The sequence below is a fragment of the Mercenaria mercenaria genome, chromosome 5, assembly GCF_021730395.1.
Source record: "Mercenaria mercenaria strain notata chromosome 5, MADL_Memer_1, whole genome shotgun sequence".
Classification (NCBI taxonomy): Eukaryota; Metazoa; Mollusca; class Bivalvia; order Venerida; family Veneridae; genus Mercenaria; species Mercenaria mercenaria.
Window position 1 is genome coordinate 60,091,245 of NC_069365.1, and position 25,222 is coordinate 60,116,466.

Consider the following 25,222-nt stretch of genomic DNA (forward strand, 5'->3'; position numbering starts at 1 on the left):
TCCTATGGAGACAGCTCTTATTTACTTGAAATTTCAGGTTTAAGTTAAGAGGCACTTTAGCTCCAGCTCATTTATTACTAAAAAGATTTGTTCAAACTTAAAATAGTTGTTCCACTTTATTACCCACATGATATTAAACGTGGTGCAGTACTCTTGCAAAAATTTGCCATGAATTACGTCCCTTTTGTATTTAGTAAATGTTTTGATACACTGTTAATATTTTGTACTCTTTACGTCTATCTCTGTTATTAGTAAATACATTTGACACTGACTTAAACTTTTGTCCAATATCTTCATCCATATTAGAGCCATCAAACACTCCAGTGACAGCTGCAGCTTCCTCAGATGTGCCAGTTTCGCTATCCAGTATCGAAATAGTCAAGCATTGCTGTCCTTGGACAGGTCTTGTTATTAGTGTTGTGATTTTTACAGATTTTTATTTTGACTTCAGGTGAAGCATGACTTTGTGGCATTTGTACGCATGTTTCTCATATTTATGATAGCTGGTGGGGTAACTATACAGGCAGTACTGTATCCTCACTGGCCGCTGACCAAGGAACTCATTAAACGTGTCATCACAAGACCTATATATGGCATGTTCCTTACACAAGTTGATGACTTGAATGGTAAGTTGGATCCAAGTCTACTGATCACTGTAGATTTTTATTTTGCCATGTGTATAAACATTTTATGCTAAGAAATATGGATGTGTTCAGAAAATGGAGTTCAATTGACATCTGAAAAGAAAACTTGGAAATTCTGTACTTAGCTAAATATTGGACCCTCACAGGGGTCATTGTTTCACTCTTATTTGACAAGAGTATTATATTCTTAAAGGTACAGGTTTTTTTATGAAAGAAAGCAATACATCATACATGTAGGAAAACACTCCTTTATCAGATATACAACTAAGGCCCATTTAGGCCACTGTAGACAGCTATTGCTGTTAAAAATATTCGAATAAATATTTTAGATCTTTCGATCTCTCAATTTGTATAAGTCATATATTAATGAAATAAAAAATACGCATCTGTAATATTACAGATATACATAATAAAGTAATTTATGATGTTTCTACTTTAGGTGATCCTGCTTGCTCCCCTGTGTACAGAAATACAACAGAATATTGTCATGCACGTAGGTCATGTTTTTTCTTTGGTTTAAATTTCTAAACAGGCTAAAGCTTGTAATTTAAGGGGTGAATGCAAAATGATATTTTACACATACTGAATGGTGGTGGCAGACAGCAGGTCTCTGAATGCTATATGAGCAGATTGGAGAGTATTTTGATAGAACCTTCTAACTGCAGCACAACAGCTGAACAAGAATTTAACATGGCCAAGATTGGAATTAACCAGCAACCTTGACCATTGTGCCACTAAAAACTCACATGTCTGTAACATTGTGTTTTCATGATACCCATATTGATGTTTATATGAATCATTTTTAGCTGTACTATACAAAGTATAAGGAGAGGTATCCTACTCGACCAGGTGTCGGCGTCTTTCCGCTTCCCCACCTTGGTTAAAGTTTTTTACATTTTCTCTTTTTTCTTCTTATCTCTGTAATTACTTGATGGATTTGATTCGAACTTAAAATACTTATTCCTCATCATCATCCACATCATCTGACATAAGGGCCATAACTCTGGCACCAGTATTTCATGATTTATCCCCCTTTTCACTAAGATTTTCAGGTTAAAGTTTTGATACACTTTCACTACCTCTGTTATTACTGAATGGATTTGATTCAAAATTAAAATAATTGTTCAACATCATCACCCACATCATATGACATAAGGTGTAAAACTCTGGCACAAATTTTTCATGAATTATTCCCCCTTTTTACTTAGAATTTCAGGTTAAAGTTTTGATGCACTTTCACTCTATCTCTGTTATTACTGAATGGATTTGATTCAGACTTAAAATAATTGTTCAACATCATCACCCACATCATATGACACAAGGTCCATAATTCTGGCACCAATTTTTCATGAATTATGCCCCATTTTACTTATAATTTAAGGTTAATTGTGATACATTTTCACTATATCTCAGTAATTACAAAATGCATTTGATTCAAACTTGAAGTAGTTGTTCCACATCATCACCCACATCATATGACACAAGGTGCATAACTCTTGCACCAAACTTTTATGGATTATGCCCCCTTTTCGCTTAGAATTATACTTATATAGTGTTTTGATACACTTTATCTTTACCTCTGTTATTACTTAATATTTTTGACACAGACTCGAGCTATTGTGCAATATCTTCATCCACCATTGGAGTCATTAAAAACTCCGGTGACGGCTCCAGTTTCCTCAGATGTGCCCAGTTTCACTATCCAGCTTCGAAATAGTCGAGCGCGCTGTCTCCTGTGACAGCTCTTGCTATAAACTTTATTTATTCTGGTTCTGCTGGACTAGAAAGAAATGCAGATTTTTAGAGAGTTTGTTTTTAAAAAAGATACGACTGTATTTCAAGCATTTTACTCAATTAATAAAAAGATAAACCTGCTATAAGAGTTGTTAGGGAAAATATTGGACATCACAAAATGTTCGGGACAAATTGGCCAGTAGCTTGATCTGGTAACTGCAAAATATCTGATATGATCCATTTGTTATAAGTTTACTCTCTTTTATAATGTTTCATTTTCAACAGTTTGGTAAATTTTTGTTTCTAGGACATATTTACATCTTCATTTCAGCTGCTTATTACAGTGGTTCTATTTACACACAACAATGTAAGTAACTCTTTAAACATGTCTATGAAGCTGACTGTAAAAATAAAGCCTTACAAGGAAGATTCATTCAGTTAACTTCATTTGAAGGGGATTTGCAAACAGTGTAACTTGGCGGGACCAGAAGAAAAGTCTGGTTTTTGGAAGTTTCCAATATTTTGAAGTGCAGTGATATGAACAAGTACAACATCTACATCTGCCATAAATATTCAGTATTAATTATGCAGTGTATTCTGTAGATGTAGTTGTATGATGTTTCGATGTCTCTGTCATTTTAATTATGGAATTATGGCAGTTTTATAAAATGCCTTAATTTTAAAGTTTTTTTTCTCACTTGTTTACTTACCTACATGCAACTTTCAAGTTGCGTGTTTATGAAACTGCGTGACCAATTACAAAATCAAACCATAGTCCTAAGTTAAATCTTTACGCTGGCTAATGGATTTCTGTTAATAACTACATGTAAATGCACACTTTTAATGATACTGCACTAAGAATAAAGTCTATGAAGATGTCATATGTAAACATTAAAAATTAATCCGCTAATCATTTATTTAATTCAAGGTCATTAATTTATTTAATTATCAAGATCTTGGGTTGTCATTTAATCCTTTGATAGACTGATCATAATTCTAACACGTGTCAAAATAAATGGTCACTGCTAATGGTAAACAATGGATTCTTAGATGAAATTTTCCTGGAGGCATAGATATGCATTCATGTTTATGTTGTGTGGGTTTTGGAAGTAAAATTTATTGAAATAGGTGAAATTTTCTGAAAATAGCATCCAGTGTTGAGAATTTTGAAGTTATTTAGAAGTATTGAGTTTTAGTAATCATTTAACTGAGATTGGTTACTTGTCTTCATGTTGAGCAGTAGTAAAAAGTATATTGAGATATGAGTTTTAGGTATTTATGTATGTACAATTAATACCTTAATATTTCAGCTGAGCAGATTGAGGACTTGCAGAAATGCCCAGTCTCTAGTTTCTCAGCATATGTGATCACCCTGCAGTACTTACTCATCTGTAAACTTGTGCTTGTCACACTGCTGTTTGCAATGTTTGCGTAAGTATTGTCCATTCTTGTTTTTAGCTCACCAGAGCCAAAAGCTCAGGGTGAGCTATTAGGATGGGTCACCGTCTGCCGTCCATCGTCTGTCTGTAAACTTTTTTCTTTAAATGACATCTCCTCATAAACCGCTAGGCCAATTTCATCCAAACTTCACAGGAATGTTCCTTGGGTGAAGCTCTACAAAAATTGTTCAAAGAATTGAATTCCATGCAGAACTCTGGTTGCCATGGCAACCGAAAGGAAAAACTTTAAAAATCTTCTTCTCAAAAACCAGAAGCCCTAGAGCTTAGATATTTGGTGTGAAGCATTGCCTAGTGGACCTCTACGAAATTTGTTCAAATCATGACCCCGGGATCAAAATTGACCCCGCCCCAGGAGTCACTTGATTTTACATAGGAAAATGTTAAAAAATCTTCTTCTCAAAAACCAGAAGCCCAAGAGCTTAGATATTTGACTTGTAGCATTGCCTAATGGACCTCTACTAAAATTGTTCAAATCATGACCCCGGGGTCAAAATTGACCCCGCCCCAGGTGTCACTTGATTTTACATAGGAAAATCTTCAAAAAATTTCTAAAAATAAACCAGAAGGCCTAAAGCTTAGATATTTGACATGTAGCATTGCCTAGTGGGCCTCTACAAAATGTGTTCAAATCATGATCCCCGGGGTCAAAATTGACCCCGCCCCAGGTGTCACTTGATTTTACATAGGAATATCTTCAAAAATTTTCTAAAAATAAACCAGAAGGCCTAGAGCTTAGATATTTCACATGTAGCATTGCCTAATGGATCTCTCCTAAAGTTGTTCAAATCATGACCCCGGGGTCAAAATTGACCCCACCCCAGGGGTCACTTGATTTTAACAGGGAAATCTTCAAAAAATTTCTAAAAATAAACCAGAAGGCCTAGAGCTTAGATATTTGACATGTAGCATTGCCTAGTGGACCTCTACAAAATTTGTTCAAATCATGAACCCCGGGGTCAAAATTGACCCCGCCCCAGGGGTCACTTGATTTTACATAGGAAAATCTTCAAAAATTTTCCAAAAATAAACCAGAAGGCCTAGATCTTAGATATTTGACATGTAGCATTTCCTAGTAGACTTCTACAAAATTTGTTCAAATCATGACACCCAGGGTCAAATTGACCCCGCCCCATGGGGTTACTTGATTGTACATAGAAAAATCTTCAAAATTTTCTTAAAAGAAAAACAGAAGGCCTAGAGCTTAGATATTTGACATGAAGCATTGCCTAGGGGACCTCTACAAAATTTGTTCAAATCTTGACCCCTAGGGGCCAAATTGACCCAGCCCCAGGGGTTACTTGGTTGTACATAGGGATATCTTCATAAATTTGCAAAAAATAAACCAGAAGGCCTAGATCTTAGATATTTGATATGTAACATTACCTAGTAGACTGCTACAAACTTTGTTCAAATCATGACCCTCAGGATAAAATTGGCCCCGCCCCAGGGGTTACTTGATTGTACATAGGAAAATCTTCCAAAAAATTTCTAAAAATCATCAGTTTGATATTGAAACATGTAGCTCATATTACACTGGTGAGCGATCCAGGGTCAACATGACCCTCTTGTTATGTGGGTAGTCTGATAACAAATTTGTTAGTGTTACTGCAAAATCTTTTTTTGTTTGCTAGAATTGTATTTTCAAACAATAGAATAGAGTATGTCATTGTTTGAGCAAGAGCATCAAACAGATCATTTCTGGGCTGTAACATTAGTTTGGGTACACCTATTGTCAACACTGTGTTTATATTGCTTTTATCGAGACAAAATTGGGACTGTATTTGGAGTCACTCAGGTCAAGGTCATTGCTGCTGAAATAGAAAATGGTTTCTGTTCCGGTAGACATAAAACTTGGTGTTCATCTTTTATTGAGACAAAGGTTGTCATCCATCATTATACAGGAATCAGATGAAATGTCTACTCAATGTGTAGATGATAGCATGCCATTATAAGTAACGTTAACCAGCTGTATGACAGTTTATATACAAATCATCCATAAAAATGATAGAATGTACTGTTAAAAAAATGGACTGATCTGACATTAAATAAGGCAATACATGTATGAGCTAACTATTAAATTTAGTGGTGATGTTACAAGTATTGCATGTGATATTCATATTTTGAAGCTTGCATACCAGTTTCGTATCTAAACCTGCCAAGTTTGCGGAGATTATGAGATGCACTGAGATATGCATTACAGCAGTGCGATCGGTAGCATTATGTACATTTGTAGTAATATCAAAGTGTCCGATGTCAAATGTTGAAGCTTGATTTTGTAGTGTTACTGCATTTCTTGCTGACGGTTATTTGGTACTTATACATTTTTAGTTTGCCCAAATGGTCTTGGGAATACAGTCGAGTCCACTTAATACGAACTCGCTTGACACGAATTTTCGGCTATAACGAACAAAGTCCGGATTCCCCGGCTGAGTCCTTCTATTTCTTTGTAAAATTATTTCGGTAATAGCTAACTCGCTTCATACAAATTTTCGGGAGATACGAACACATGTTAGAAGTCCTGATGAGCTAAAATATTATAAGTTTCCATTCTTTGATACGAACTAATTTTAGAAGTCGGCGGTCATTTTTTGCTACGCTTGATTTTTTAACAGTTTGAGTCTGTACAGTGCTGATATTTAATCGAAGTGATTATCACCTGTAATCGACAAATACATAATCAAGAGATTAACACTATTAATGCAATTATTTTATTCATTACAATCGAGTCCAAATAATAATGTCTTTAGCAATTGAGCGATAATCACTTTCATTTGTACACCTGTCCATGAAAATATAATTTCATTGTACGTTTCAGGGCCATGTAGTGAACTTTTAGTATCTAAAATGGCTGCGTCTAAGTCTGGCATAAAAAGAAAAGCAATTTCTTTGGACACAAAAATTGAGATAATAAATGATATCCCATTAAGTGGAGAATTTCTGAAAGGAAAGGCCAATGATTTTGCAAAACTGTTAGGCCATACTGACTTTATTGCTACAAACGTATTTATTGACAAGTTTAAAAAGCAACACAATATTGTTTCTAGGTAAATTTGTGGAGAGAGTGCAGCCGTAGATGATGAGATTACTGAAAAATTCAAAACACACACATTGAGATACCGGTGATACTTGTCCAACATGCTCGGGTAAATTATCCGGGAGTCATACATTCGTTAATACGAATTTCGTTTGATACGAACATATTTCCCAGGTCCCGAAGAGTTCGTATAAAGCGAGTTTGACTGTATCTCACTGAAATTAATCTGTATTTCCGAAGAATATATTCTGTAACTACATATATAGAAAGAAAAAATGATTAATTGCTTTAGAATAGGTAGAAGTAGCATTTAAACAACACATGAGAGAAAATCAAGTTCACATCAGTTTATTGTTATAGATATTACAGAGTAATTTGTAATAATTTATATAAATCTTCATGCATTTATTGATTTACAGACTGACAATTGGAAAGGTTGATCAAGTAGCCAGTGAGGTTTGGAAATTTCAACGATATGCTTTGATTGCTGACTTCATTGAACGATTCAGTCTTCCGCCACCGTTTACCATATTTAGCTTCCTCTACCTGTTCCTGCATTCTATTTACAAAAAATGTCGGCGGTGTAAACTGAAATACAATTGCTGTGCTAAGGATAAGGTAAGGCAGGTTACATATATACAAGAATTTCTTTCAGTCTGCTTGAAAAAAAAAAACAGCTTGTGCTATATTTACAAAACACAACAGCCCATCTTTGTTTGCTAAACTTCAAAGGATCAGTGGAAATTTGTTTGAGCCATTGCTTGTTTGTGCCAACAAAAGTTCAAGTATAATCGTACATGTTGTACATTTGTTAAAAAAGGGTTTAATAATTTATTACGTTTCTTTCATTGATACTGCCAGTTTGTGAATACGCTTTGTAATATTGTTAAAGCACTTGCTCTGGTTTTATACTGAATGCTATATTGTATACACAAGGCTTAAATACATTATAAAGTTTATTTGATTGGGTCAAACTTACCAAAGAAACAGCTATGCCCATTCAGATATACTACATTTTTCTTGTTAATTAAGGAATGTACAGGTTTTTTTTGTAATAGAAGTATTTATTAATTTTATGCCTGAAGTGTTGAAAGGAGGAGCATATAGTGTTTAAAATATCCATGCGCCAGTCTGTCTGTCAGTCTGTCACACTTTGTATACTCATCTCCTACAGTCTCCATACAGTTCGAATGAAACTTGATATCAGTATGAAGTGGACATGTGCATATTTTCATGTCTGATTATTATACATCCCCGGGTACAACAAGTACATGTACAGAATATATGAGGGCTGCACTGGAGGTCTGTTGGTCTGTTAGCCGGTAATGCCACCCCAAATGCTTATCTCTGAAACAGTTTGTTGGATTCAAATAACTACACTTAAATGTTCACCATGATAATTGGACTTAAATCAGGTCTGTTTCAGGTCACTACATCTTAGTGATAGGCAAATCGGTTAGATTTGCCAATCGATTAATCGGCATAATCGGACAAGCCAACCGATTCGATTAATCGGATATAATCGGATAATCGGTTACTCTAGTTGCATATCTATAAGTTCACCTCACAGTGTATGTTTTATGTCATTACTTAAGAAATGAACTTCACAGACATCAAATATCCTATTTCTATTGTATCCCTTCATAAACACAAGTAAGTTAAAAGCATAAAAATATTTGTGAAGATAGTAAACTTCAAATCAGGTACTCGTCTTAATTTCACCAATGACTTATCCAGTGATATTGTGTTATTAAATCGTTTGGAGCCAAAAAAAGTATTAATTAAATAGTTTATTAATTCTTAGTTAACAACTGGAATGATTTCAGTCCCACAAAATAAAAAATTGAAAATACCTTTGCTAATATACTTGCCTAAGTCTTACGGCATGCTATGCATACTGCCATACTTATGTCAAGAGTTTAGGTTGATGGTTTTCCCGGCTTAATTTTGTATAAGCCATATATCTTCCAAAATATGGGTGATCACAGAAGACCTCAGTTTCTGTCGAGACTTTGGAGGAAGCCATTTTTACGTAGAGTAGTTTCCCTTGGTGTACTTGTACCAAAGAACTGTAAATACCAAAAAGAAAAAGGTCTGAAACAACTAAATCATCCGTTTAGGATGCCAAGTAATTAATCGGTCAGGGAAAAGTGAAGTCGGCGATCGTGCTCATGAATGCAACGCCGACGATTATTCGATTGTCGCCGATAGTCGGCCCATCACTACTACATCTAAGGTCAAGGTCACACTTGGGAGCTTAAAGGCAAGATGCCCACTTCATATAAACCACAGGAATTGTATTCTTAAAACATCAGTTGTTTGCCTTATCAAGACAGTGTTCAACGGGCACTATGCCACAACCCTGGTCACTAGGTCACACTTTGGGTCAAAGTTCAGATAGCTTTATTTCAGATTGTTTAATTGAATACATAAGTATTCACCATGATAATATGACTAGAAACTTAATGGCCTGGGGCCGTATTCACGAAGCAACTAAGATAAAAAATATTTCTTAAATATTAAGTTTTTCCTTATATTCTAAGATTTTTCTTAGTTTTTACAATTTTCGTCTTAGTTTTAAGAAAATATCTTAAGTCCTATTCACAAAACATTTTAAACTTAAGTTTGCTAAGAAATTTCTTAAAACATGCATTTTTCACTTAAAATTTAAGATAACTAGGCAGCTATCTTAACTTTTAAGAAATTTCTTAAATATGAATAAATGGTATTTTCGGCCACTTTCTTAAAACAATCACCGACTTCGACTAATTGTAGAAAATGTTGGGAAAAAGATATTTTGCTGAAATCTGTTTTAAAATGTAGCTGAATAAATTTTCTAAATGAGTATGAAAATAATTATTTTTTTCCGTTGGTTGCTCCATCGGGGACATTTGCTTAACTTTTACAAATTTGATTTTAAGATATACTAAAAAATAAGGAGAAAACTACTTTTAACACATTTATTTCACATCAATAATATTAAGAATACCTTCTCCTAGAAAATAATATCTAAACGTTCGAAATAAAACAAACCTCATATGAGCCGTGCCGTGGGAAAACCAACATAGTGGCTTTGCGACCAGCATGGATCCAGACCAGCCTGCGCACCCGCGCAGTCTGGTCAGGATCCATGCTGTTCGCTTTCAAAGCCTATTGCAATTAGAGAAACTGTTAGCGAACAGCATGGATCCTGACCAGCCTGCAGGCTGGTCTGGATCCATGCTGGTCGCAAACCCACTATGTTGGTTTTCTCATGGCGCAGCTCAATTATGTTTGCCTGTCTGTACAAAATATAGTTTGTGTACCGAAAATGATTTGTCAGCTTAAACAATTATTGTAGAATGCTCTGTCGGGTATGTGATTTAATGAAAACTTCAATAATATAACCGACTACATTTTGAAATCACGCTGTTTGTGAAAAATATACTTATTTGTTAATGTATTGGCGCTTGTGATGGACGTTGTGTTCATACACTACAAATGATACACTATTAGAAAGGGCTGACGCATATCATTGGGTCTAAGGTAAATATATGCTCGAATCCGGTCAGAAAGTTACAAGGTCAGAGTCCATTTATAATTCCGAAATATGAAATTTTCCGTATAGTCAACTTGTCACGGGTATTTTAAGCTCTCGTAAACGTAGTAACATGTTTGGTACCAAAGTTGATTCCTCCTGACCTACAGTAAAAATGTTTAGCAGGTTCATTTACGTACACACTCATGCCGTGTGTATTACCTGCAGTGTCGCGTTTTTATTTTTCTCGCCAGACCATGATGCTCGAAGTCGTGATGATGGAAGTCGTAACTATGGTGATGAAATATGGACGATAAAGCCGACAACCGAAATTATGATGTTGGGAATACGATACAGTGTTGATGAAAACACGACATCACTAAACTATGATCATTGATTCGATATTTCACCATATTGGTTTGAACATTCATCATGGTGCTTTCAACATCGTAATTTCGACATTCATCATCGCAGTTTTCGTGATTTTAACTTCCTGGGTATGGGGCTCAGAAGAAAAGTGATAAGCCAAACGCAACACCAAAATAAAGGGATTCCAACATTGGTCAAAACATTCCATTGTATCATACCTACAGAGTTTCACTTAAAAGTTATCCTATCAACATTTGTGCATGACCTTCGCTAACCTCTAGGCTACCAAAAGTCACTTGTTGTGTTTCGAACACGAGCCAATGACATACAACAAGGCAGTCTGAAAGACAGCTAAATCCCCCGCCACTGCTATGGATAGTGAAAGGGTAAACCTTTGATTTTAGCTGTGACCTTGACCTTGAACTGACATGGCTGACTCATGAATTCTGCACGTCTTGATGAGGTGATCATTTGACCCAAGTTTCATGAAAATCCTTCAAGGGGTTTAGGAGATACAGAGCTGAAACCTTTGACCTTCAGTTGTGACCTTGACCTTGAGTTGACATGGCTGACTCCTTGATGAGGTGATCATTTGACCCAAGTTTGATGAAAATCTTTCAAGGGGTTTAGGAGATACAGAGTGGACACAAAATGGAAGGCTCAAACCTTCGACCCTTAGTTGTGACCTTGACCTTGAGCTGGCATGGTTGACTCATAATTTCTGCACATCGTTTTGATGAGGTAATCATTTTACCCAAGTTTTATAAAATTCCTTCAAGGGGTTTATGAGATGTAGAGCGGACACGAAATGGAAGGCTCAAACCTTTGACCTTCAGTTGTGACCTTGACCTTGAGCCGACATGGCTGACTCATACGTTCTGCACATCGCCTTGATGAGGTGATCGTTTGACCCAAGTTTGATGAAAATCCTTCAAGGAGTTTAGGAGATATAGAGCGGACACAAAATGGAAGGCTTAAACCTTTGACCCTAAGTTGTGACCTTGACCTTAAGCCGGCATGACTGACTCATGGGTTCTGCACATCGTCTTGATGAGGTGATCATTTGACCCAAGTTTGATAAAATTCCTTCAAGGGGTTTAGGAGATATAGAGCGGACACAAAATGGAAGGCTCAAACCTTTGACCTTGAGTTGTGACCTTGACCTTGAGCCGACAAGGCTGACCCATGGGTTCTGCACATCGTCTTGATGAGGTGATCATTTGACCCAAGTTTCATGAAAATCCTTCAAGGAGTTTAGAAGATATAGAGCGGACACAAAATGGAAGGCTCAAAACCTTTGACCCTAAGTTGTGACCTTGACCTTGAGCCGGCATGGCTGACTCATGGGTTCTGCACATCGTCTTGATGAGGTGATCATTTGACCCAAGTTTTATAAAATTCCTTCAAGGGGTTTATGAGATGTAGAGCGGACACAAAATGGCAGGCTCAAACCTTTGACCTTGAGTTGTGACCTTGACCTTGAACCGACAAGGCTGACTCATAGGTTCTGCACATCGTCTTGATGAGGTGATCATTTGACCCAAGTTTCATGAAAATCCTTCAAGGGGTTTAGGAGATATGGACCGGACACGGTTTTGTTACGGACGGAAGGACGGACGCAGACCATTCCTATAATCCCTCCGCCACGGCGGGGGATTAAAAAATGAAACTCGTTTATAGTATTGGTATATGTTCCATTTACAATGTGTTCCCGTGATTACGAATGATTCATTAAATTATAACCTATAGCGTCAATCATTAAAAAGAAAGATGTAACTTTTCGCAAGATGCGTATACATAAACTTAAAAAAATTGTAGTTTGCATGAACTGATGAATAAAGGCAGCTTATCAATCTTGAATGATAAATATATTTTTTTAAAGTTATTCAGCAGTTGATAGAAATCCGTCATGCTGTTACTGTGCCCTGAACCTACTACCCATTAAAGTGAGAAGGGTTCTTTGCAGGCCACATGCAAATGTTTACAAGCCTAGGTTTAATTAGTTATCTAATAAGTTACATAATTGTCATTAGAAATGTTTTTCAGTCTCCTACCACATTGACCTTGACACGCAAAAATGTGATCTACTGACCACAATCAATCATCCTATAAAGTTTCATCACGGTAGACAAAATTATTGTCTGGTCATTGGTTAGTAACAGGATTGTCTACCAACTGACAGACTGACATAAGTAAAGCAATATGCACCTTCTCCATTGAAGGGGAATGGGGGTGGGGGGAGGAGCATAGGCATAAAAATCTAGACATTGAGATTTGGTCAAATAGGTGAACTGTTTTAATACTGCTCATAGACAAGCTTAAGTTGCAGTCTTCACTCCTCTTTTTTTCATTTCGTACATTCCAATGAAGATAATGAAATTGAAAACAAAACCTCGTAAGGATTAATTTTTACTGAACATATCACTCATTACATATTAACATGATATGTAGCTAGCAAGATCTGCAACAAGTGCCATATAAAAGTGAATTAAGCGTAAGACATTTGTCTACCAGAAAATCAGACAACAAAAATGCATTAAAGCGCTTTCCAGAGGTCAAAGTACCATCAACAAGGACAAATGAAATTCTGTATTTTCACTGACCAAATCATGGTTTTCACACACACACACACACACACATCTACTTTAAACTAAACAAATATTTCTTTGTTAAAATGGTATATAAAATTCGTTCACAGTACTTATAATAAATGTTTCATGCATAATACATGTAAAGTGAGCAAATTAAGCAAAATATTTCAAGACAGTAAGATTTCTTGAAACTTTTTAATGATCGTAATCGATTTTCAAAGTCTCTGACTTTCCAAAGTTGATGATGTTCATTAATTATATTTGCTGTATGATCTGGCACCACCTTTGACCCTGAACTGTGACCCTGACCCTTTGAAACACAATCTTGTTGGACAATTATATCTGCCAAATAAAAGGGCTTCATGCATGTCATATTTACAGTCAGACTAATATCTGACTTGACCTTTGACATGTAAGTGTGACCTTGACCTTTGATATATGAATCAAGGGTTAGTGTGATATTTGTGGTAATTTTTCTGATAAATATAGAAACACTTCTCAATGAATATTTTAGAGTGAACAATATTTGACAGACTGACTTACTAGACTTACTAGTGAACATAGCATTAAACAGTAATTTACCACTTGTAAGCAAATAAAGTTCATAACTAAAAGGAAACAGTGCACTTGACTATATGATGCAGGTAATAAAGTTTGAATCACTCAGCTAAAACTCTTAAGATATATCTATGTCAATAATTTTGGTGTAAGCCATACTATATTCTTGAAATTTCTTCTATTTGAGATCAAGTTTTACTGTCTAGATACTGCATAAGATATACATATTTTCCATTTACATAACACACTCTACACAAATGTTAATATGTTTTTAATATCAGGCTTCCACTGCTTATTTTCTTCCTGTGTTTTGTACTGGTAATTTTGGAACAGAAGTCACCTCAACATACTGAAATGTAGAAGACATCATGTAAGTTTATATATATCCTGATCATGAATTGTTAAAAATTTACATATAAAGTGAAAACCTTAAAAACATAAACAAGAAGGCCTTCACCTGACCTAGTTACCCAAGATAACCTAGCATCTAACTTGGTCTAGATTTTAGGGACAATCATTTTGACCATGATTTATGAAAATCAGGTAGTTCAGTAAGTTTTTCAATGACTGACCAAGTGACACACATTTTTGACCTAAAGTACCCACTTTTGAACTTGACCTAGATTTCATACAAACATTTTGAAAAGATTTATGATGATCAAGTTGAAAAAGTGACCTCTGAAGTATTTATAAATGTTTTTCCATGATTTGACCTAATTACCTAGTTTCTCCCATTAGTGACCCAGTTATAAATTTATCTTAGATTTTAACCAGAATAACATTTCAACTAAGTCTCATAAATATCAAGTAGAAATTGTGGCCTTTGAGTGTTCACAATGACTTTCTATGATTTGACATACTGACCTAGTTTTTGACCTAGATAATTCAGTTTGGGACTTGACATAGATTTCACATACACAAACATTCTGATAAAGTTTTATGAAGACTAAGCATAAAATGTGGCCTCTAGAGTGTTAAAAACGTTTTTCTGTGATTTGACCTAGTGACCCTGTTACCTTAGGTAACCCAGTTTTCAACCTGACTTCAAAGATTTCAAAGAGAGAAACATTCTGACATATTTTTATGTAGATCTAGTAGTAATTGTTGCCTCTGGGGTGTTATCGATGTTTTCCTATGATTTGACCTAGTTTTAGACATTGAGTAATCAAGTTTTAGACTTATACTACATTTTTTAGACATAGACATTCTGACAAAGATTTATCATGACAAAGTAGAAAATGTGGCATCTTGAGTTATCAACAACCTCTTTCCAAGACTCTCCCTATTGACTTAGTTTCTGATAAAAAATGTAACCAAGTTTTAAATTTAATCTAGATTATAGAGAACAAGAGCTGTCTCCATAGGATGACACATGCCCCCGATGGCACTTTGAATGAATAGTTATGGCCGATGTTAGAGTTTAGGACCTTTGACCTACGGAGCTGGGTCTTGCGCGCGACACGTCGTCTTACTGTGTCACACATTCATGCGTAGTTATTTTAAAATCCATGCATGAATGACAAAGATATGGACCGGACACGCCCATCAATGCACTATCATGAAAAATGACCTTTAACGTCTAAGTGTGACCTTGACCTTTGAGCTACGGACCTGTGTCTTGCGCACGACACATCGTCTTACTGTGGTACACATTCATGCCAAGTTATTTGAAAATCCATCCATGGATGACAAAGATATGGACCGGACATGCCCATCAATGCACTATCCTTTAACGTCTAAGTGTGTTTGTTTGTTTGTGTTCGGGTTTAACGTCTTTTTCAACAATTTTTCAGTCATATAAACGACGGTGTCTACTTGTAGCAGTGAGCACAATGCCCAACTTTATAGTGCTGCCTCACTGGAATATCACGCCGTAGACACGTGGCATGATACCCCACCCAGTCACATTATACTGACACCGGGCTGACCAGTCCTAGCACTATCCCCTTAATGCTGAGCGCCAAGCGAGGAAGCTGCTAGTACCATTTTTACGTCTTTGGTATGACGCGGCCGGGGATCGAACCCACGACCTCCCGCACTAACGTCTAAGTGTGACCTTGACCTTTGAGCTACGGATCTGGGTCTTGCGCGCGACACGTCGTCTTACTGTGGTACACATTCATGCCAAGTTATTTGAAAATCCATCCATGGATGACAAAGATATGGACCGGACACGCCCATCAATGCACTATCCTTTAAAGTCTAAGTGTGACCTTGACCTTTGAGCTACGGACCTGGGTCTTGCGCGCGACACGTCGTCTTACTGTGGTACACATTCATGCCAAGTTATTTGAAAATCCATCCATCGATGACAAAGATATGGACCGGACACGCCCATCAATGCACTATCCTTTAATGTCTAAGTGTGACCTTGACCTTTGAGCTACGGACCTGGGTCTTGCGCGCGACACGTCGTCTTACTGTGGTACACATTCATGCCAAGTTATATGAAAATCCATCCATCGATGACAAAGATATGGACTGGACACGAAAATTGCGGACAGACTGACAGACCGACAGACTGACAGACCGACTGTTCAAAAACTATATGCCTCCCTTCGGGGGCATAAAAACATTCTGACAAAGTTTCATGAACATTATGTATAAAATGTGGCCTCTGGAATGTTGATAAGTTTTTTTTACATTTGACCAAAAGACCTAGTTTTGATCTCATGTAATCCAGTTTTACATTTGCTCTAGAATTCATGATGACAAACATTCTGAAATTTTTGTATGAAGATCAAACACAAAATGTGGTCTCTAGAGCACTAACAATATTTCCTATTGACTGACCTAGAGACCTATTTTTTAACCATAGATGACCCAGTAACAAAGGATGGAGGACCAACACAGGGTGATCACAATAGCTTAACCTTGAGCACTCTGCTCAGGTGAGCTAAAACCAGTACTGCTTGTATGTATATCCCAAAGTATACAAAATTTAAAATTGTAGATATTGTTGCACTAAGTTTTGTGTTTACTTGTATTGTAGACAGCTTTGCTCAAAGTTTTGTGTTAACAGTGATAAAAACAAAATATCTAACTTACCCACAGTATAACCTTGAATCCACTGTCAACCAAAATGTTTCTGTCTGTGTGCTAGCATGTTGTCCACTATGTTCCATCTGAAATATTGATTCTATTAATTACAGAAAAGCACAAATATTAAGAACGTTAATGGAAATTGTAATTGTGCTTCACAAGGTATATTGTTCCCAAATTTCATATTATGCAAATATGAGCAATTTCTATACAGTGAATATGTAAACACAACATACATGTAATTGGTTGTGTTTTTTTAATATAGTGCAATTGCTTTAAAAACTTAATTGTGGCTGAAGCTTTATATAAACATATTTATTTGACTTATTCAGTAAAATTGAATGTAACTGATCAGATGAGAATTTTCTATATTAAAACTTACATGTTAAAATAAAATATCTCACTAGTGAAAATGAGCATAGCACATCTTTAAATATGTTATCATGGTCCTATATGTATATTACAATCAACCCTTGATTTGACAATGCAACTGAAAATCTTTAGCATGGTGAAACTAAATTACAATTGTCAGTATTGATGCATCATTCTATTCTACTTCCAGTAACTCCACAATTTGTAAAAATGTCAGCCTAAGTATTATGTTTTCATGTTGAAATCCTGGAGACATTTACATTGGCTATTTATAACTTCACTACCACATGAAATAAAATATAATGATAATCAAGCTTTGTCAAGGAGCTCTCAGAAACAAATTTAACTATTTAGACACTGTAGACTGAAACTGTACTCAATTAATTAAGTCATTTGTAAACAATTTTTTTGTGAAATGCAACATTTAAAGAATAAAACTCCCAATTTGCATATTTACTTCAGCATCTCAAAATTTCCCAAACTGATTGGTATCAAACCTTCACCCCCCCCCCCCCCCCTCCAAAAAATAATAAAATAAAAAATCTGCAACAGGTATGTAAAAACATTTGGGAATTAAGAGCAATTATAAATAAACCGAGAACCACTTACATTGCTGTCTCTCCCTGAGCACCTCTGATGTGGGTGGAATTTGATTACACTGAACAGCCAACCAGAATGTGAACTTGCACCTTTATATACAATAAAATTATAAAACTTACATTTTGACATTGAAGTTGCAAAATGCATAAACAAATAAACAATTGAATGATCTAAAAATCAAGTATGTATACATTATTAAATGAATCAGTGCAATAAATTTCTATTAAAAAGGCACTTACTATACTTCAATAACTGTTTCAAGGTACTGATAAATCAATGTTAGAAGAAGCTATTACTCAAAATAAAGCTTATGCAGTAAAAAAAAAACTATTATACAAAGTAAAACTTGTTTTGGAATCCTATTCAGTCTGATACCTGGCCTGCTTTGCATTTGCCAGGATTTTTTCTGGCTAGAAATCCAACAACTGAATCTTAGATTGTTAGAGCAACAGTCACAGGTTCAAATCTTGAGCCAGACAAATTAACCTCTGTAATTTTATCAACATTACTTCTAATTGTGATTACAGGAATAAAACATCTTTTATAAATTTAATTTAAAAAAAACTGTACAAAAATAGTTGTTGCTGTAAATCTTGTATTAATAATGAAATACTGTTTAGTTTCTCAATCTTACAGATTAATCTATTCACTAGGTGACCAGAAAGGTATACATGAAATTCAATGGATGAATAACTTTCATAATTATCATTATGGGTGGGTTAAGTTTATTGACCTTATAAATTTAAAGCATCACTCACTTTTTCAGATTAATCAAGAAATCACATGTTACAGTTATTCATTCTGTAAATACCTCACTGTCAGTGCTGATCTGCTACAACAAGACAAACCATCTTCCATTCCTGCAATGAAGTTGTTACTATAAATGTGCAATGTCAGTAATCAAAAAAGTAATAAATCAATTTTGTCACAATGACATCAACACCAAATATTAATGAAATGGAATTTTAATATGCAGAAAGACATTACATTTAGTGCCTTTGCCTGAAAAAGGAATGGGACACTGAAGATTTTGAAACATAGAGAAAAAGTGCAGTCACTATGGGGCTCTAACTCAGGACCCCTTGCTTACAGTGAGACTCTACTTACTGAGCTAACTGCAGCTACTGTATAACATACACAAGTCACAACCAGAAGCTAGGGTTACTTCTGCATATAACACAGTCAAGAAAAGTAAAAAATGCAACTTCAATTCATGGCCAATATTCATTCTTGCAACTTGTTTGAAGATATTTTGTTATACATTTATCATTATTCATTAAATCCAATTTGTGAATCTAATATAGTGGTTTTCTGATACTCAAAGCCTATAAATTTTCACCTGGCAGCATGTCTTGTAATTCAAGTGAATACAGTTTTAACCCATGACATGTGTTTACCAAAACTAAATGTTACTGAATGTAGAAGTTGATTACAAACTTACAACTTGTGAGCAAACATCTGTTCCAAATTGCCTAACTTAACAACCAAAAAATAGCCTATCTTCAAAAAAATCTTTATAAAATTATTCATATCCAAAAAGAGCCTTCACTCATTTTTTTTTGGCAGTTTTAGCATTGTTGCACTAATTTCATTAATTTTGAAATGGTGGAGTCACTGAAGTATACCAGCCAGACTGTGTGATATTTTAAGATTTGGAAACCTTGTGTAACATAAACATGTCAGCTTTTTAAATCTGATAATATTAAATAAAAAATGAAACTGTATTGTTTTCTTTAAAATGGCTGGATTTATTGTGTTACAAGTGACAATTGTGGAGGTGACAGTAGCAATAACCACAGGAAAGATAACTCTTGCAAACACTTGATTCAGCAAATTTCTAAAAAATGTGACCACAAAAAACTAGAATGCTTGCTTTCACTGTTTAAACCTTGCTTATTGTGTTGCATGTAGGGTATCTTAAATACTGAAAATACTGAATAATTTTTAAGAGAGGAAAGTATGCAGACTGTTCTTCAAAGTGAAAGTAATCATTTATTTGAATGGGACTAAAATTTCATTTTTATATTGAATGACTGCATGATCTCTCTAAAGAAACTAGGGAAGTCTTCCTTTCTTGTAGATAAATAAGTCATATTAAAATATATCAAATACATGTAGCAGAATAAAATGCAATTAGCTGCAGTCACTTTTGCACAAAAACCTGAAAAATGTGTTATGTGTCAAAATCTAGGACATGACTTAAACACCCTATAAATTTTATGGCCAAAAGCACAGTTGATTTGTCATTCATACACATAGACATGTCTAAAAACATAATTTTCATCTTGTAATCAAAACTAACAAAAAAGTGATGGTTGTTGCCAAGACAGCTGTCATTGTGTGAATGTTTACATGTATGCTGTAACTTGTAATTCCCTGATAGATCAATGATCTCCTTAGACCTGTCTAGTCTGGTAAAATATCATTCTCTAGTTAGTCTTGGTAAAGTAATTTATGCAAACCATGTATACATACATAATTTCCAAATAATTTCAAAATTTTCAAACCGAAAGTGAAAGTATACAACTGAAATTTAAAAATGCTGTTCTGTCTGAAATTAAATTGATATATTTATATCTGTTTACCTTACTAATCTTACCTACATACTTATATTACACAAATAATTATAACCAACATCGCGAATGACAATTTTTGAAATGACTAACTCGCCGCAGAAATCCATCATGAAAAGTCGTGTTCAAAGGGCAAATATTTTCTGGCTCCGAAGTTTCACAAACCAATAATTGATGTCATTTATATCAGTAATGTAATAGAAATTACTTACCACCAACATAAACGTAAATATCTAGTTATTGTCTTTGTTTTTCGTTAAAACATCTGGAAAACACGCAGCGAGTCGACGTCGTCCGCCATTTTTTTTCGATTGATGATGCTGCGCGCGCAGCTTTTGTTCCATAGCAACAGAGTTAAGAAATTTCTTAACGAAAAGATTTTTCTTAGCTAAGTAATTTTCTAAGATGATTTATGAATACGATTTTAAGAAAATTTCTTTACTAAGTCAAAATATTTAAGTTAAGAAATTTCTTAGTGAAATCTAAGAAAATTTCTAAGATGCTTCGTGAATACGGCCCCTGGTCATTAGGTCCAGGTTAGAGTTTAAAGAACAATTGGCTTTAATTTGTGTTCAGTCTGTATCTCACAAACCAAAGGAAGAATTTTCATAAAGCAAGCATAAATTGTTGTAACATGAACAACCAAGCTGTAAGTGGGGTATACTGGTTTCAGGTTGTCTGTCTATCTGTCAATAGACACAGTCTTGTGCACACCAACTCTCCTCATCCCCTTGACATAATTTAATGAAACTTCACACAAGCTATCAGTAACAACAGTAGTTGTGCAAGGTGCATGTTAGATTAATTCAGAAAAAAATTTGTTGAGTTATGGCACTTTGGTTTTTGTAACTATACTATATACATAGTCTGCATATGCAATTTTGTGCATGCCTGATCTCTTGAACCCATGCACACAATTCAATGAAACTTGACACAAGTGATCAGTAGTAACCCTAGTTGTGCATGGTGCATGTTAGTTTCTCTGCTCAGTTATGAGACTGTTTTTTTTGCCCCCCGTCCTTCCGAGAATGTTGTGTCTCACCTAGCTCCAAAAGTATTTGACGTAGTTACAAAACTTTACAGGAATGTTGGTCAGCATGTGTAGTTGTGCACCTGGGGTTTTGCGTCCGGATTCATTCAGTCATGTAGGAGTTATGGCCCCTGACTTTGTAAAAATTGGTCATTTTAGTGTTGTGTCGCGCCTAGCTCCAAAAGTATTTGACTTAGAGTCACAAAACTTTACAGGAATGTTGGTCAGCATGTGTAGTTATGCACCTGGGGTTTCGCGTCCGGATTCATTCAGTCGTGTAGGAGTTATGGCCCCTGACTTAGTAAAATATTGGTCATTTTAATGTGTCACGCGTAGCTCCAAAAGTATTTGACCTAGAGTCACCAAACTTTACAGGAATGTTGGTCAGCATGTGCAGTTGTGCACCTGGGGTTTCGCATCCGGATTCATTCAGTCATGTAGGAGTTATGGCCCCTGAATAAGTTAAAAATTGGTCATTTTAATGCTGTGTCGCGCGTTACTCCAAAAGTATTTGGCCTGTGTGGGGGTTACCTTCATCACCTAATGTCACCAAAGTTTACAGGAATGTTGGTCAGCATGTGCAGTTGTGCACCTGGGGTTTCGCGTCCGGATTAATTCAGTCGTGTAGGAGTTATGGCCCCTGAATTAGTTAAAAATTGGTCATTTTAATGTTGTGTCGCACGTAACTCCAAAAGTATTTGACCTGTGTGGGGTTACCTTCATCACCTTCAGCTCTAGTTTACCTTGTCAAAATAACGTTTATATCCCATCACTCAAGTCACTTGTTTAAAAATCAAGGTCACACTTGTAGGTCAAATGTTGAACAGTTTAAATTCTTCTTACAGAGTAAACATATGAACAAGCTAAAGAGCACTATACGGATACAGAATAAGATAGATGATACTATGTTTTGGAAGAAAGTTGCGAGAGAATACATGTCCAATGAGGAGGTAATTGCTGAGAAGGAGGCCATGCAGACTAAACAAGGGGAAATGTAAGATTACTGACTACTTTGGCTATTATTAGTCTCTTACCGGTGGAGCACCAGAGGGGACTATAGTTAGTGCCCTGCATCCATCTATATGTCTGTCTGCAAATCTGGATCCTGCAGTTGCTCAAAAGGTATTCAAGCTAGGTTCATAAAACTTGGTTTGTAATAGAGAGATATATGTATATTGTGCAAAGGTAAAGGTCACTATTGAAGGTCAAGTAAAAATTGTTTCGCCTCCATAACTTTTATTGATGGATTATCTTACTGCTACACTCAAATGTTCTCCATGTTGAGAAAATGTGTCAACACATGATCTATGCTTGTCAGTTAAAAAGTCAAGGTCACTGTTCAAGGTCAAGTTAAAAATTTGTTTCTGCTCCATATCTTTTAATTGCATACTTAGAAGGATGTTTTTATTACTACACAGAAATGTTCCCCATGATTAGACTATGTGTCACACATATGACCCATGGTTGTCGGTCAAAGGTCATGGTCACTATTGAAGGTCAAGTAAAATTGTTTTCATTCAATAACTTTCATGTGCATTGATGGATTATCTTAGTACTGCGCACAAATGTTCCCCATGATGAGACAATGTGTTGCATATATGATCTGTGCATGTAGGTCAAGGTAACTATTGAAATTTAGTAAAAATATTTTTTGTTTCCTAGCTTCTAAATGCCTTGAAGCATTTTTAGTCCTAACACTGTTGCCAACAACCTTAAGGGACGAACACTAACAAAGTTTTCCACCGGTAGGGGACTGCTGTATTGCCACTACAATACTCGGTCACTTGTTAACAATTGTTTTATTTTTACAAACTGCAAACAGTCACTGGTGTATTCAAAACAAGCTTGAATTTTAAGCAGGACTGGCTTCAAAAGACTAAGCAGAAAGTAAGCTCCAAGTGGTCATTCCCTTACCTTATTTACTGATTTTTAACTCCTCTTGCTAGTTTCTTTCTGAGGAAAAACACCTGGGTTAGTATACAAAGTAATATTTTTCCAATCAGGTTTTTCCATGTTGCTTCCCTTGAAAGCAATACCATTAGAGTGGCATTAAAGTCTGTTTCTATTAAAAAGGCAATTACTGCAGTTTGGATTATGCTTTATTTATCTAGACAGACCACATTTGAACAGAATGTAATAAAATACATGTTTATCCATTCAGTCTGTACTGCTCACTCACAAGTTGTGTACCAAATACAGTTAATTTAATCAACATACACTAAAACACAATAAATGTTATACCTGGAGTTAGGTTAATATACATGTGGATAGTAAGTAATAGCTTATACTAATTTGTAGTTAAGAGTAGTCAGTAGAGCAGAGGAAATGCCATACTGGTTGCTTCACTCATAATATCTAAAATTTGATTTTCAGAGGGCTGTCCTTGATACTATTACACCAATGTTGTTAATACAACAATCAGCACTGTTTTCTTTCCATACAAAATTTTTTGAGAATGTAAATATTTCAATATGACCTGTTAATAAACATACCTGTCACATTCCAATATCATCTGTTTGAAAGTTTAACTTTTATAATTAATCCCCCGCCGTGGCGGAGGGATTATAGGAATGGTCTGCGTCCGTCCTTCCGTCTGTAACAAAATCGTGTCCGGTCCATATCTCCTAAACCCCTTGAAGGATTTTCATGAAACTTGGGTCAAATGATCACCTCATCAAGATGATGTGCAGAACCCATGAGTCAACCTTGTCAGTTCAAGGTAAAGGTCACAACTCAAGGTCAAAGGTTTGAGCCTGCCATTTTGTGTCCGCTCTGTATCTCCTAAACCCCTTGAAGGAATTTTATAAAGCTTGGGTCAAATGATCACCTCATCAAGACGATGTGCAGAACCCATGAGTCAGCCATGCCGGCTCAAGGTCAAGGTCACAACTTAGGGTCAAAGGTTTGAGCCTTCCATTTTGTGTCCGCTCTATATTTCTTAAACCCCTTGAAGGAATTTTATAAAACTTGGGTCAAATGATCACCTCATCAAGACTATGTGCAGAACCCATGAGTCAGTCATGCCGGCTCAAGGTCAAGGTCACAACTTAGGGTCAAAGGTTTGAGCCTTCCATTTTGTGTCCGCTCTATATCTTCTGAACCCCTTGAAGGATTTTCATCAAACTTGGGTCAAACGATCACCTCATCAAGGCGATGTGCAGAACTTATGAGTCAGCCATGTCGGCTCAAGGTAAAGGTCACAACTGAAGGTCAAAGGTTTGAGCCTTCCATTTCGTGTCCGCTCTATATCTCCTAAACCCCTTGAAGGAATTTTATAAAACTTGGGTCAAATGATTACCTCATCAAAACGATGTGCAGAAATTATGAGTCAACCATGCCAGCTCAAGGTCAAGGTCACAACTAAGGGTTGAAGGTTTGAGCCTTCCATTTGGTGTCCACCCTGTATCTCCTTAACCCCTTGAAAGATTTTCATCAAACTTGGGTCAAATGATCACCTCATCAAGAACTCATGAGTCAGCCATGTCAACTCAAGGTCAAGGTCACAACTGAAGGTCAAAGGTTTCAGCTCTGTATCTCCTAAACCCCTTGAAGGATTTTCATGAAACTTTGGTCAAATGATCACCTCATCAAGACGTTGTGCAGAATTCATGAGTCAGCCATGTCAGTTCAAGGTCAAGGTCACAGCTAAAATCAAAGGTTTACCCTTTCACTATCCATAGCAGTGGCGGGGGATTTAG

The 25,222-nt window shown here is 35.9% G+C and overlaps 1 protein-coding gene and 1 long non-coding RNA gene across 7 annotated transcripts in view; one reads left to right on the plus strand and one right to left on the minus strand.

Annotated features, from left to right (window-relative positions):
- Window positions 1-25,222, plus strand: part of LOC123557382 (transient receptor potential cation channel subfamily M member 2-like) — a 153,478-nt gene that overhangs the window by 88,844 nt on the left and 39,412 nt on the right. For all 6 annotated transcript variants that reach the window (XM_045348818.2, XM_053543740.1, XM_045348821.2 and 3 more), the window contains exons 20-25: window positions 452-626; window positions 1,084-1,137; window positions 2,710-2,745; window positions 3,689-3,809; window positions 7,292-7,490; window positions 22,370-22,518. In XM_045348818.2, the coding sequence (XP_045204753.2) occupies window positions 452-626; window positions 1,084-1,137; window positions 2,710-2,745; window positions 3,689-3,809; window positions 7,292-7,490; window positions 22,370-22,518 (734 nt within the window). The remainder of the gene's footprint in view (window positions 1-451; window positions 627-1,083; window positions 1,138-2,709; window positions 2,746-3,688; window positions 3,810-7,291; window positions 7,491-22,369; window positions 22,519-25,222) is intronic.
- LOC123543338 (uncharacterized) lies at window positions 13,155-20,826 on the minus strand. The gene is made up of 5 exons (XR_008371022.1): window positions 20,707-20,826; window positions 18,680-18,781; window positions 17,931-18,010; window positions 16,956-17,032; window positions 13,155-14,256 (listed from the first exon to the last, which is right to left on the minus strand). It is a non-coding gene; the product is annotated as an uncharacterized LOC123543338 (long non-coding RNA).